This window comes from Coturnix japonica, chromosome 1, assembly GCF_054131305.1.
Source record: "Coturnix japonica strain WE chromosome 1, WE-NBRP24, whole genome shotgun sequence".
NCBI lineage: Eukaryota > Metazoa > Chordata > Aves > Galliformes > Phasianidae > Coturnix > Coturnix japonica.
The window spans coordinates 71,096,609-71,109,839 of NC_140663.1; the positions used below are offsets into that span (position 1 = coordinate 71,096,609).

Here is a 13,231-nt window from a genome sequence, read left to right on the forward strand (position 1 = left end):
TTATCTACCATTTAGAATGATGTCATGAAGAGATTTTTGCTCCCCACTTAAGTTCAGTAATGTCAGCAGTTCATGGAAACACTAGGAAAGAAAAGCTCAGGTGATCATATTTCTCACACAGCCCAAATATTTATGAGTAGATATGCATTAGAAGATAGATATCTAAAATTTATGTTCTTCTGCATTGTAGTTCTCTGTGATTTTATCTTCCTGCACACAAAAAAAGAAGAGCCTCTTCTCAAGCAGCCTGGACTGATGAAATATTTATATGATATGGTATTTGTAAGGTAGAAAGGGTATTCATGGCAGAGAGCTCCAACAGCATTATACAGATGGGTGCCACAGTAAGGAAGTGTAATGGTTAATTGGGCAATGCAGTATTAGAGAGTAACAGACTCATAAAAAGACTTGAGGGGGCCTCTGGAGTTCTCTAGCCCAGTGCCTTGTTTACAGGGTTTATCTAAGGTAGTACTGAATATTCCCAAGTATGAAGATGCCCACCCTGTCTGGGCATCTGTTCTTATGCTGAATCACCCTCAGGTTTTCTTTCTACACATTCAAACATACCTTTGTTGCAAGTTTTGCCTTTTTCCTGCTGTCCTTCTCTGTGCCTTTCTGAGAAGTCTGGCTCTGTTTTCTCTCCAGCCCTCACTCCCTTCAGGTAGAGAGAACTGCAGAGCCCATAGCAGACTCAATGGCCAGGAACAGCGGCATGCACTAGCGGTGCTGGAAGGGAGTTTGTTGTGGAGAATACATTGCTGAGTCTGAATGGAATGGGAAATAATGTAGGGTATGGACTGAGCGGGGAGTGAAGATTTTAGTAGGTGCTCAGCATCAGAATAGCTGTCAGAAAAGTCTCGAGGTTGTGAGAACTTTCTTGAGGACTTTTCCTCCATTAAACAATGATGTTCCTCCCACTCCCACACACAGCATCCTTAGCAGTATTTATATCTTTGGTGGTTTTGGCACTGTTACCATATTCTCATTCAGAATTTAGCCAACCTGGACACAATAGTACCTTCTCTGTCTCAGCTCTCCAAGTGATAATTGATATATTTTTAAACTCTCTCCAGCTTTTCTGGTGCTCAGAAAGAGGAAGGATCAGAGGAACACAGCAGTGTAAGCACTACATTTATTGACTACAGTCTGAAGCAGTGCCAGAGTCCCAGAGAAACAAAGCATGTATATGAAGCATTCTTTAAGTGAGCTAAAACCGATTTGTCCTCCAGGAAAAAACCTTCATCTTTATGTCCTGAGACCAGCTCTTTTTCTTTCACATCCTGAGTTCATAATTTTCCAGCCAGATACAAACCGTAAACTGTTCCATCTGAATAGATGGAGGACTCTAATTTGAACAAGATACTTGGCAAGGTAGTTCATAATTTGGATTAAGCTCCATTTGGTATAAGACAGTCCCTCATGAGCATTTCATGGCAATGAAAAATTAGCTGAAGCAGTGTGAAGATGTATAAAATCTGTTGGTGCTTGGCATTGCTGCCAGAAATAGATACAGTGAGAGAAACAGGGATTAATCTGCTATTTGATATTGGATTTTATGTGATAGCTTATATGAAGTCTGGCAGGTCCTTCATCTTGGTGTTTCACTGTCCTGCCTATATTATTGAAATCAGAGCATGTCCACTCTTCAGTACTAAGAGTATGTATCAATTAATTTGGCTAGACTGTGGTGATAATAATTGGGTTAGTAATTAAATAAAATATAATTTTCCAGCACAGTGATTGGATGAAAGGCAAAATGTCATAAGAACAGGATGATTTAAAAGCCTACATGCATATTCTGTGAAAATATAATATTGATTTTAAAGGGAGCTGTTGCACATAGTTCAAGTGTCTTAGGAATATGGGCAAATAAGCTACTTAGGACTTTCAGTCCTGTTTGGCAACTGGAAATATAACTTGGTTTGACACTGAAATGGTTGTTCAGGGAAGCTGGGAAATTTCTGCCCTTGGAGGTGACTAGGACTTGCCCATACAATGCTCTGAATGTTCTGACTGGCCTTGGAGTTTGCATACTGTGAGATAAGGACTGGAAGAGAAACCCCCCAGAGGTGCCTTCTAGTCATCAAACTTTTGTGAGTCTCCAAATCTATCTGATTTGAAATTCTCTTCCAAATAAGTTATCTGCTTGCCATTCTACTGATGATATTTCAATTAATGGAAATTCCAAGGGTATAGGAGCAACATCTCCTGTGTCAATTAGAAAAGAGAAAAGGTAGAATCATCTCCTAAGCTAGAGCTCCATATCTCAAATGTCTTTTCATTCTCCAGCTGAAGTGTCTGACTTTTTGCTGACTTCTTGCCACTTAAAGTGTCTTAGAGAAGTAGGTGTTGTACTGGGAGGAAGCAGGTTCTAGCAGGTGGGAATTGCCAAGATCACAGGCTCTGCATCAGGGAGGAAACTGATATTAGACATTGTACGTAGAATGACAAGTGAAGGGAAGAGACCTGTTCACAGCTTCTCAAATTCACATCTTCCCCATATATACTATGAAAAAATAAGGGGGAATAGCTACTTCTGGGGGAACCTGACGGACATAGTCAGGATCCTTCCAGCTTCCTTGACATCTCTTCTTTTTGACAAGCTGGCACAACTGACAGTTTTATCGCTGATCCATGTGAGAAACATTGTTGGCAAGCTCATGTAACTGCTTGTGAATTGCATAATATGAAATGTTTTCAAGATTAGTATCTGCTGACAAGGGCTAGGTTAGGCAATTTTTAAAAATAAATAAATAAAAATTTGATGAGTTAGGGATATATTGGGATTTAATAGAATGATTTGGGTAGATAACGGGAGGTGCTATGTGGTACCCTCTGCTATTTGTGAGCTGATGCTTCTTCTTTTCCACAGAAGACACCAGCAGTGGCTGCATACCCTGTTAAGCATTCCTTGGCAGCAGAGTGAACAGATGCAGAGCATTCCTGCAACCTTTTTAGTAGTGTGATACCTCTCTAAATTTTAAGAGTTGTTTTGCAGTGCTGCTGAAGACAGCCCGAAGACTGGCAGTCTCATGTGAACAGTTTTGACCTTCTTTTGTACTTCTAAAAAGTCTGCCCAATCTTTCTCCTTCAGGCCTGAGCCTCCTTATTCTGAGGATCTTAGAAAGCAGTTAGCGTTCTGTTATCATAGCTTGTACCACCAAAAGAGGATGCAAAGATCTAGAGAGATTGAGAAGAGGGAACCAGGGAGGAAAATAATGAATTGCCTCTGTCCGTGTCTTTCTGTGTCTTTGTCTCCTTGCTTGAATACGTTCGAGTCTACACCTCTGACTGTTAGTAAATATGCCTTTTCATTTTAATGCTACCTGTGAAGGAACATTTGCCTTACATCTTTGTTTTGCTCTCTCTTGCTTTCTGTTCCTTTAGCTGTATGGACAATACACAGACCAGATAACTGACTTTGCTGAAAAGGATGCAGCAAAACTATTGAATACAAAGCAGGCCCAAAAGAACAGCGAAAGACCCTTGAAACGTGAGAGTCAAGTAGAGATAAAAGAAGAACATTATTCCAAATGCCAAGGTAGGAAAGATTTATCCTTGTGAACAGATATTGAGTAGAACAGCCAGAGAGATGGAATTTAAGCAAGACAAAAAGGCAAGGAGACTTTGATAGGGAAGAAGTAGAGAAGGAAGGAGAAGCCATCTTGGTTTTAAAAGGTGTTTGCATGCTAGCTGTAGGAATAACTGCCTCCAAATTATTACTTTTTATTTTCCCACAACAGATCTCTGTGACAGGAGTGAAAATGTATTTACTGCTAGTGCACAAGAGGTTAAATTATCTTGTCCCTTTATTTATTCGACTTTGAAACTTCAAAGAATTTTGGAAGACTGCAAGGAAAGGATGGGTATCAGGCCTTATACACCAAGCCCATAATTCTTTCAAATACATTATTTTGGTGGTCAGTTCTCAATACAGAATCACAGATTTCATCTATGTTGCCTCCATTTTTCTGGTTCTCTCTTTTCTCCACAGACTGTGCTAGACGCATCCAGAAATATGTCACCAGGAAGCTTGGAGAGGACTGGATTTTCTTGGTTCTTTTGGGTCTGGTCATGGCGTTGGTGAGCTGGGGAATGGATTATGCCAGCGCAAAGAGCCTACAGGGTGGGTCTCATTCAGGTGTTGCAAAAGCATACTGTAGATGATATAAAAATTTTATAAAGCCCAGTGGCCAACATTCCTCCTCCTTTAAAATCATCAATACCTCAGGAAGACTGAAATATTTGCAATACAGTAGAGAGAAGATTAACTATGAAAAGGTTCTTTAAAGGAGTGATAGGGAAATATTTCTAAGTGGGCAGGGAGCATTCAAAGATAAGCCATTATTTTTACTCGGTTTCTATCCTTCTCTTGTTGTGTGACTTTGGCCCTTCCTATTATACAGTTTGCCATCCTCCCTAGGTCTGTTGAGCATATGGTGGGTGGGGAGAGGAAAGGGCTCTTTGATGTCCTCTTGATACAGTTTTCTCTGCCTTTATCCTCATTATTGCTCTTCTCAAATTTTATTTATACACTGCTCTGGTGTTTTCTGCTACATGGAACAATAGTGCTTTACTTAAGCTTTTTTTTTTTTTTTTTTTTAAACAGTGATCTCACAATCACTGGCTTATGTAAATTCTCTGCATCATTCCTCTGGTTCCCATACCCTTTTCAAGTTCAAACATTACAGAATCTTCCAGCGGCCTTGCCTCCCATTCTCATGCACATACATATGTGCAGCATTGCCAACATGCTGTTAATTGCACTTCAGAAGAAATGCTTTATGCAAAATCCTTAGGAGCATGGAGCACGCATGTGTATATTTTACTCCATCTCTTTTATTTTGGCAAGGAATCTCAGCTTGCACATGTGCCAGAGTCTCAAAAAAGAAACGCCCTCTGTGTTTGCGTGCACAAGGCACATGTTGTAACAGCTGGCACTGCTCCCTTCATGCAGCTGCTCTAGAAGGTGAATTGTAAGCAGGGCCTTCTGAGGTAGATTTTCTGAAGGAACAGTTTTTCATGTGATTGAAATGGAGGAAAGGACAATAACTTTGCTGTCCTTCAGGGCCCATATAACACCCTCCAGCTGCTAAATGAAAAGATCCTGCACAAAAATTCATTCTTGCAAGTAAAAGTAACACAGCTCTTCCAATGCCACACTATGGCATAGGTTTGAATAATGTCTAATAGCAAAGACTTGCTTCTATCCATTCCTGCAGAATGCATGTATTATTCGAGATCTTGTAGTTAAAATGTAACAAGGCTTTATCCTATTAGAAAATTAAGACTTTTAGATAGTATTTCTGAGGGAGATTTAGTATGGGCAAGTTTAGCAAGTGAGGGCTTTTGTTTGTGATTCTTTAAAGTTTACCAAACTGATTGGAGCATCTGTAGTTATTGACAACTTCTTTGTTTGTTTACAGCCTACAAGTGGATGTACAGAGAGATGCACCCGAATATTCCTTTGCAGTATCTGGTGTGGGTAACATACCCACTTGTTCTCATACTGTTTGCAGCCATCTTCTGCCACCTCGTCTCTCCACAGGCTGTTGGTGAGGGTAGAAGGCATGGCAAGATCTGTTTCTGTCTGTCTCTTTTTTTCTTATTCCTCTTGCCTTTGGATTTTCTATATCCTCTGCTCTGTTGTTTTCAGGGTCTGGGATCCCAGAACTCAAGACAATTATGAGGGGAGTGGTCCTCAAGGAATATCTCACTCTCCAAGCATTTGTGGCCAAAGTTGTGGGTCTCACAGCTGGGCTTGGAAGTGGCATGCCTGTTGGAAAAGAGGTAAATATTGCTATGTTCATGTGCAGTAGGAGTCAGGGTCTAGGAAGGAATTGTCAATGCAAGAGTCTTTAAATGTTTCCTTTTCCTTAACACCATTCCTCTTGTTAAAGCTGTTTTTTCCCAGCAGCACTTATCTTTCACTAACCATTTCCTTCTACTTTGAAAAGCTTCATATACATAGGTAGCTCTGAAAGTAATGCCTCCTATTTATTTCCATGAAAACAAAAACAGCTACAAAGAGCACAATAACACTATTTGACAGAGCAAATTCTCAGCTACAAAATGCTATTTTTTCAACATAGTCATCACCATTAGTTGTGCATTTTCACCAGCAATGAACAAGAGCCTGCATGCCACACTTGTAAAAATCTACATGGACGTCCAGAACATGGCCTGTCTTCCATGTCACTGTCACCCCTGCTGAAATGCACCACCCACAGCTTCACTGTGCTCACATCCCGAGCTTGGTCTCCATCAACATTCAGCAAGCATCAATGAATGTCAGTGGGTGCCATTTTTTCCGCATGGAGGAATTCAGTGCCACTCTTTGGCTTTGTATGCACTTCTGTGTCAGATGCCATTTTGTCATATTGCCCCTCTGTCTAACAAAATTTTTTATTTTTTAGTTTTTTAAATGTTGTCAACAAAATTTAATAGAATATTAATGGGACTCAAAGAAGCGCAGAATCATAGGAGTTGTAAGGGACTTTTGGAGATCATCTTCTCCAGCCCCTTGCTGAAGCAGGTTACCTACAGTAGGTTACGCAGAGAACTATCCAGATGAGTTTTGAAAATCTTCAGAGAGGAAGGCACCACAGCATCCCTGGGCAGCTTGTTCCAGTGCTGGTTTCTCCATAGGTGTAGAACTCTTCACTTGCCTCATTAGGTTCCTCCCCACCTAACCAGAAGGTTCAACCTCCACTGCCACACCAAGGAATTAGTTTTGGAGTTGCCTTTGTAGGAGAAAAAAAAAAAAAAAAGCAAAAAAACCCAAAAAAAGCTTTTTCTAATTTGACTCTTCCTCTTCTCTTGCAGGGCCCTTTTGTGCATATTGCCAGTATCTGTGCAGCAGTACTCAGCAAGTTTATGTCAATTTTCTGTGGTGTATACGAGGTAAGACACATTTCTCTGGCATTCAGTTCTTACGTGGGCTGAACTCTTAAGACACACTGATAGGCCTCTATGCACAGAGGGAACATACAGATTGAAGTTCACTCTGCTGCTTTAAAGCAGAAAGATAGCACCCAAAGAAGACTGTAGTACAATGCCAGATATACAACTAAATAACTGCAGGATCGATTGTGTGTTACCTACCCCATGACGCAGATGCTGGTTGAGGACATGCATTTCACAAGTTTTCTGTCTCACAGTGTCAGTTCCTTTGCACTGTGATCAGTATTTGTGGGAAAGAAAAACAACAAACAAACAAACAAGAACCTTAAATAGATGTGGATAAAGATCAATTTGTCTTTAAGGTAGGATGTGTAGAGCATTACTAATTATAGCCACTGACACTGCCTCTAGGCTTTTGCTGTTGCAAAACGGCCTCTGCTGGCTGATTGATGTATTGACAAATAGTGTTTGGGAAAGAAAAAAAAACAAACAAAAACCCACATCCACTATTAACCACATCTATAGCTATATGTAGGAACTGCTTTACAAACTCCTAACAGTAATTGGCTTTGTAATACAACAATAGAAGTTGCTGTTTCACTTGATCCTGTATGTGCATAAGGATCAAATCTCGCTACTGTAGGCCAACTGAGTGTACTAAAAGCTGCACTAAAGTGTGTAGAGCCTGTTATTTGTAATAGCAGTGGCTGAATCTGCTGTTGGCTGTTGCTTTGTTTTGTTGTTCTGGATCCTAACCCTTTGGCTTTGCTCCCTCTAACCACAGCATGCCTTTCTCTGGCTGCCCTCTCTGTTCCAGAATGTGCACAGGCAGCTCGACCTCCTGATGGTGGCTTGCTCAGTTGGAGTTGGATGTTGCTTCGGGGCTCTTCTTGGAGGCAAGTGACTTCCTGTCTGTGACTTTTAATGTAAAACTCCGCCTCTTGCTGTGAGATCTCCTGTTCTCAAGCAGGTTCTCCAGAGATGTCTCTTCGCTTGTTTAGGACCATGAGTTCTTTCTTTAATCATGTAGCCAGTGGCATTGAAAGTAAGGGAGAGGATGATCCTGGAAAGTCCAAAGGGAAAGTGACAGCTTTTGAGTGCAAACTTCTAAAGTGACAACTTTAACTTTTCTAATAACATATTTTGCTCAGTCTCTTCCTACCATGAAAAACATTCATTGTTCTCTCACTCTGGGAGTCCTAAGGTCTGTCCAGCAAATCAATAAATATGCAGTAGGGAACAGAAGTAAGGAAATAATAATAAAGAAAAGTTAACATAAATGTCATCATCTAATGGCAGGAGATGATGACAAGAATGACCAGGAGTGATAAGCAGGAATCTAATGTATTTATGCCTTAAGTATTGGACTGGAGAACAAAAATACCAGTATGTAAAATTTTGCATTTCCAATGTAAAAGAGGTGTCACAGGGCCAAGAAGATGGTTGGGAAGCTGGAATAATGATGTATGAGTAGAGGTTGAGAGATCTGAGCTTGCGCAGCATAAAGTAGAAGAAGCTAACAGGAGATGTGTAGCTGGTGCCATCAGCCACTTAGAGGATTATGGAGGAGATAAAGTCAGGCTCTTTTGAGAGGGGCACAGTGGAAGAGGCAAGGACACAACTTGTGACAAGGGAAATTGTAATTTTGTGTAAGGAAGTTGTTCCCCTCTCCCAAGGGTGGTTCAGTAATTGTATGGATGCTCAGAGGACCTGGAGAATTCCCACCCTTAGAAATGTTCAGGACTCACTTGGACAAGATCCTGAGCACCCTGCTTGAGCCTTGGAGGTAGTGCAACTCTGAGCAGGCAACTGGCAAAGGTTGGTTGGTTTAACCTTCCAGGCTAAAACTTGCTGTGAGTCTGTGACAGCACCGTAGTATAAGTATGATAACTTTCAATTCATTATTTTTACAGCCCTAGTTGATTTCCTCTTACAAAATCACAACATATTGCAGAATTCCATTCTCTGGATCTAAGTCCAGGGTATAATTTCAACTATAGTTTTTTGAGGTTGTTGCTGGCAAACACCACCCTGTGTATTTAGTAAGGAACCCTCAAAATGGGGTTGGAAAACCAGCTTGGCCTTTTATAAGAAAAAGATGCCCAGCTCTGCTTTTTGAGTGTGCTCTGGTACTCTTTGTTTGTCTGCTTGTTTTATTCTCTCTGGCTTCTCCTAAGTTACACAGCATTGGCACACTCACACACTCTGGGGGATGCCATATGCCATGGACTGTTCTCTGTGGGCGGTATGAGTAATACCATGTCGTGCCTGAATCTTGACATCTTTCACTGTTCTTTCACTGTTTCATCAGGCTTTTTGCACTTTCAAACAGCTCTACTTACCTCTTGCTATACTGCAGGCCATGTAATATGTACCCGTCATTACAAGCTGTTAGTCACTGTCCTGATGGACTATAACACAACTCTCACACTGTCCTAGACACTGAACTGAAACCCATTCCCATTCTGGACATGATTATGTGTAAGGCCACAGAGGTATTAATAGGGTTCAAAGGTGACCTAAGGCAAATCTGTAAATGTAGGAAGACTCTTATCGGTCAGAGTATAATCTATGGTGCTTTTTTGTTGGGCTATGCAGCCATAGCTTTGATAAACCTCTTTGTTGAGGCTCAAATACTTTCTCAGGTAAGTAGGGATTCATTGCCTTCACCCTTAAAATTCTTCTTGACTACTCAGAATGCCAATGTACGCCCTTTCTCAAAACTCTGCTCCTGTGGGAGTCATAACAGACTGCTTCAGGAACACATAATAGCAGAAAGTACCAAATACACAGGTGTTTATCTGTGTTGTTCTTTATATTAGACACTACCTAGAATTTAGTTAACTTGAAACAAAACCTATCTGCTCCCTAAGGTTCGTCATCACTCTCGGGTATGGCAGGGCCTTCAGTTGCACTTCCAAGTTTTAGAGGGAGTGGAAGAAGACCCTCTTTCTCCCTATGTTCTCCAAAGCTGTCTCAATGATTGCTTATAAGCTTACAATTTTAGTGATTTAACCAGGAGAGCACAATCCTTTAGTAGATGATCTGTTACCCACTCACTCTCCAGCCACTGTCAATACCCTGGTCTGGATATACTTGTGCCCTGTGCATGCAAACTCAGAGAGTATTTCTCTTTTGAAACACTAGCACATGTGCAACCTGAAATTCCCTACCAAAGTAAAAGAGAGAGTGAAACACACACACGTGTGCTCCAATCTCTCATGAAACATTCCTTTTGAAGTGACAGAAATGTGTGTGTTTCAATGAAAGATGAGACACTGCCTTCTCTTCATGTCTTGAATATGTGACTCCAAGTATATTCCTGTCTCGTACCACATAGAATCTGTCATTGAATATTTTGCAGCCATCTAGAATGTAGATGATGTGAGATTAGTGACAGAGCTGGGTGACAGTATGCAGCCATACCTGCTAATTCTGTCACTCACTCAATCCTTTTTTTCTTTCTTCCTGTTTGTCTCTCTCTGTCTCTTCTACCAGTAGCAGCCATACTATTACACGGATGTCCTGACTGTGGGTTGTGCTGTGGGGGTTGGCTGCTGCTTTGGGACACCACTTGGAGGCAAGTGGCTGTTCTGTTTCCTTTTTCTCAGGTACCTAAATCATCTCCTGCCTAGTCCACTTCTCATTTCCCCATTTCCTGCACCCTATATTTGATCTGTCGTATACTTTAAATGAAGAAGCTTGCCTTTAATAAATATGCCAATTGCTGTTGAACTTGATGATCTTCAAGGTCTTTTCCAACCTGGGTAATTCTATGATTCTTTAGTGCCACCAGTCTCCCAAACTCCTCCTACACAGCCTTTATTTTACATGTGTCATCTTTCTAAGGGCAAGAGGTGATAGCTCCTCTGAATAGTTGTGTCCAAACAGAGGGTCAGGAGGTCTGCAAAACAATCTACTACACTGTGGGAAGAAAATGATGGAATATCTACTTATATTTATTTTCTATATTTAAAAAATAAAAATAAAAATAAAATAAAAAAGAAGAAAGAAATTAAGGTTTACGAGTATTCAGTGTACATGCTGACGCCGGTGGCTTCACTTGGTCCATATGTCAGATGGCCACATGTCACATGCATTTTGTGAGTTGTCCTGGATGAAGGTTGGTTGTCATATCACATCACACAGTTGACAGCAATGCCCTCACTCATTCACCTGCTGTCAGAGTATTGGAAAGCATTTCATCCTACCCAGCTGAATGGATAAAAGTGCAGATGTTTCTACCATGTCTTCTGGTATTTGCTAGATTCTGTTTCAGTATTGAAATGCGTGAAGGAAAGGCCTAACACAGAAGATATTATATTTTTTATTTTATTTTTTTTTTTAATTTATTAAGTGCAGCCAAAGTTACGCTTCTCCCATTTCAGTCTTTGTGAGGGCTCTGTTTTAACTCTGATGATAGCCATAAAAACTAAGTATGGATATAAACTGAACTTACAACTGTAAGTTGTGTAACTAAGTGTTAAACCATGGTTTTCAAAAATAAGAACAAATATTAGTAATAATGTTTTTAGTGAGAGCAGTAATTCTTTCTACAGTTAAATAATAAAATAAATGACTCTTAAAATGTTCCTTGTCTTATCATCTTTTTGTTTTTAGTTTTTATCTTACTGTATGCTTGATAAAGTACCCAGCATACTAGTACAGTATTGCACATATACAATTTAAAAACAAATATGTGCAGACAAAAATGTTTATAGGGGTACACAATCAAAGAAATATTGAGACCACTGTTTTAGAGGAACTGTCTAGAAGTATTTCTTGTCCTTCCATCACTGCACTTTTGATTTTAACTTCGCTGCTTTTCTAACTCTTTCTAGGGGTCCTTTTCAGCATTGAAGTCACTTCCACTTACTTTGCTGTGCGTAATTATTGGAGAGGTTTCTTTGCAGCTACCTTTAGTGCCTTCATTTTCCGAGTCCTTGCTGTTTGGAACAAGGATGCAAGTAAGATAAACTCTTTCCTATTGTCTTTGTACAAATGTTGTTGTTTATAATTTTTTTATCTTTCTCAAAGCCCCCAGCTTTTAGGGTGTTTAAGGCTTCCGCCATGACAGTGGACATCTAACAGTAGAGAAGGAAATAGAAGGGAAAGCATCTCATATTACTAAATGTATAATGCTACTTATCCCAGTATGCTCAGAATATGACTGAAAAAAGACTGTGTATGAGTACCAATCGAGTAAGAAGGGTCCTGAGGTAGGATTTTTGCCTTTAGTCAGCGTAATATCAAGGCTGCAATTATAAACACATCCCACCACAAATTGGGTAATACATATTGCAGTGCATGCAATTCACTGGAAACACCACAGTCTGGTTTGGTCATCTCTTGACTAGATGCACAGAGAATAAGCAGTAGTCTAGAAAACTGAGTTGATGAAATGATTAGAAGGCTGCAGAACTGGTGGGGTCTGACTGAAGGTCCCAAGGACTAAAAGTTCCAACTGTGCTATCTTCAACTGTAACTCTGATAGGAAAAACAAACAAACGAACAAATAACTGTTTCAACTGAAAGGAGTCAGGGCAACACATGTGCAGACAGAAATAGCACGGACCAAGTGTGTGTTCAAGAAATCAATTCAGATACTGCTAGAATGAGGTTCCAGTTGATATAGAAGGTTACCATTCATATGCAAACTGCTTGCTTATAATGCCTTTATCCTTCATTTTTACACTTGTATTTCTTTTACTGATCTGAGCTCCATGTGGGCGCTTCCCATTTTAAGATTGCGGTAATTTACTCTCTCTTGACATCGCGGAGTTGGATTTTACCGTGCTACAACATTGTTTGCCTAGAATATTCTTTTTGAATATAGAAAGTGATGATACTTTATACTCTGATTGTAAAAAGGAACTACGTCTTTGCCTGCAAAACACTGCTTCATATTATGGGTTATTCAACCAGTCACAAAAACATTTACCTCTCTTTCCAGGAGAAAATAGAAGGAGGCAAATGACAGTAGATAATCTCCAGTCCTTCACTTCATCTACTGTAGGCCCCTGCTGATCTCTCAAATCATTTGAAATTAGCTTAATCCTGAAACATCTTATCTAGCCTGCCCTTCTTCAGAATCATCCAGGCAGCCTTAATACCAATATGAATGGCTCTCTACATTCTGCTTCAGTGACTGTCTGGACTAAAGTGTTCTGTGATGAAATTGTCTATGAAAAATGTGGGGTTTTTTGTTCGTGATTCTGAATTTGCTGTGTTTTTGTTGCCAGAATCCCTTATCAGAAAATTAGAAACTTCTGCTTAGACCATTAATTCATTATTTTATGGTCCTTCATCATGCCTGCTGTAACTCTTA

The 13,231-nt window shown here is 40.1% G+C and overlaps 1 protein-coding gene across 5 annotated transcripts in view; it reads left to right on the plus strand.

Moving 5' to 3' along the window:
• Window positions 1–13,231, plus strand: part of CLCN1 (chloride voltage-gated channel 1) — a 60,349-nt gene that overhangs the window by 21,355 nt on the left and 25,763 nt on the right. For all 5 annotated transcript variants that reach the window (XR_014936925.1, XM_085523248.1, XM_085523241.1 and 2 more), the window contains exons 2-8: window positions 3,388–3,541; window positions 3,995–4,126; window positions 5,427–5,555; window positions 5,657–5,790; window positions 6,826–6,903; window positions 10,405–10,483; window positions 11,745–11,870. Coding sequence is in view for 4 of the 5 variants with exons in the window: in XM_085523248.1 (XP_085379374.1) it covers window positions 3,388–3,541; window positions 3,995–4,126; window positions 5,427–5,555; window positions 5,657–5,790; window positions 6,826–6,903; window positions 10,405–10,483; window positions 11,745–11,870 (832 nt within the window). In the remaining variant the exon portion in view is untranslated. The remainder of the gene's footprint in view (window positions 1–3,387; window positions 3,542–3,994; window positions 4,127–5,426; window positions 5,556–5,656; window positions 5,791–6,825; window positions 6,904–10,404; window positions 10,484–11,744; window positions 11,871–13,231) is intronic.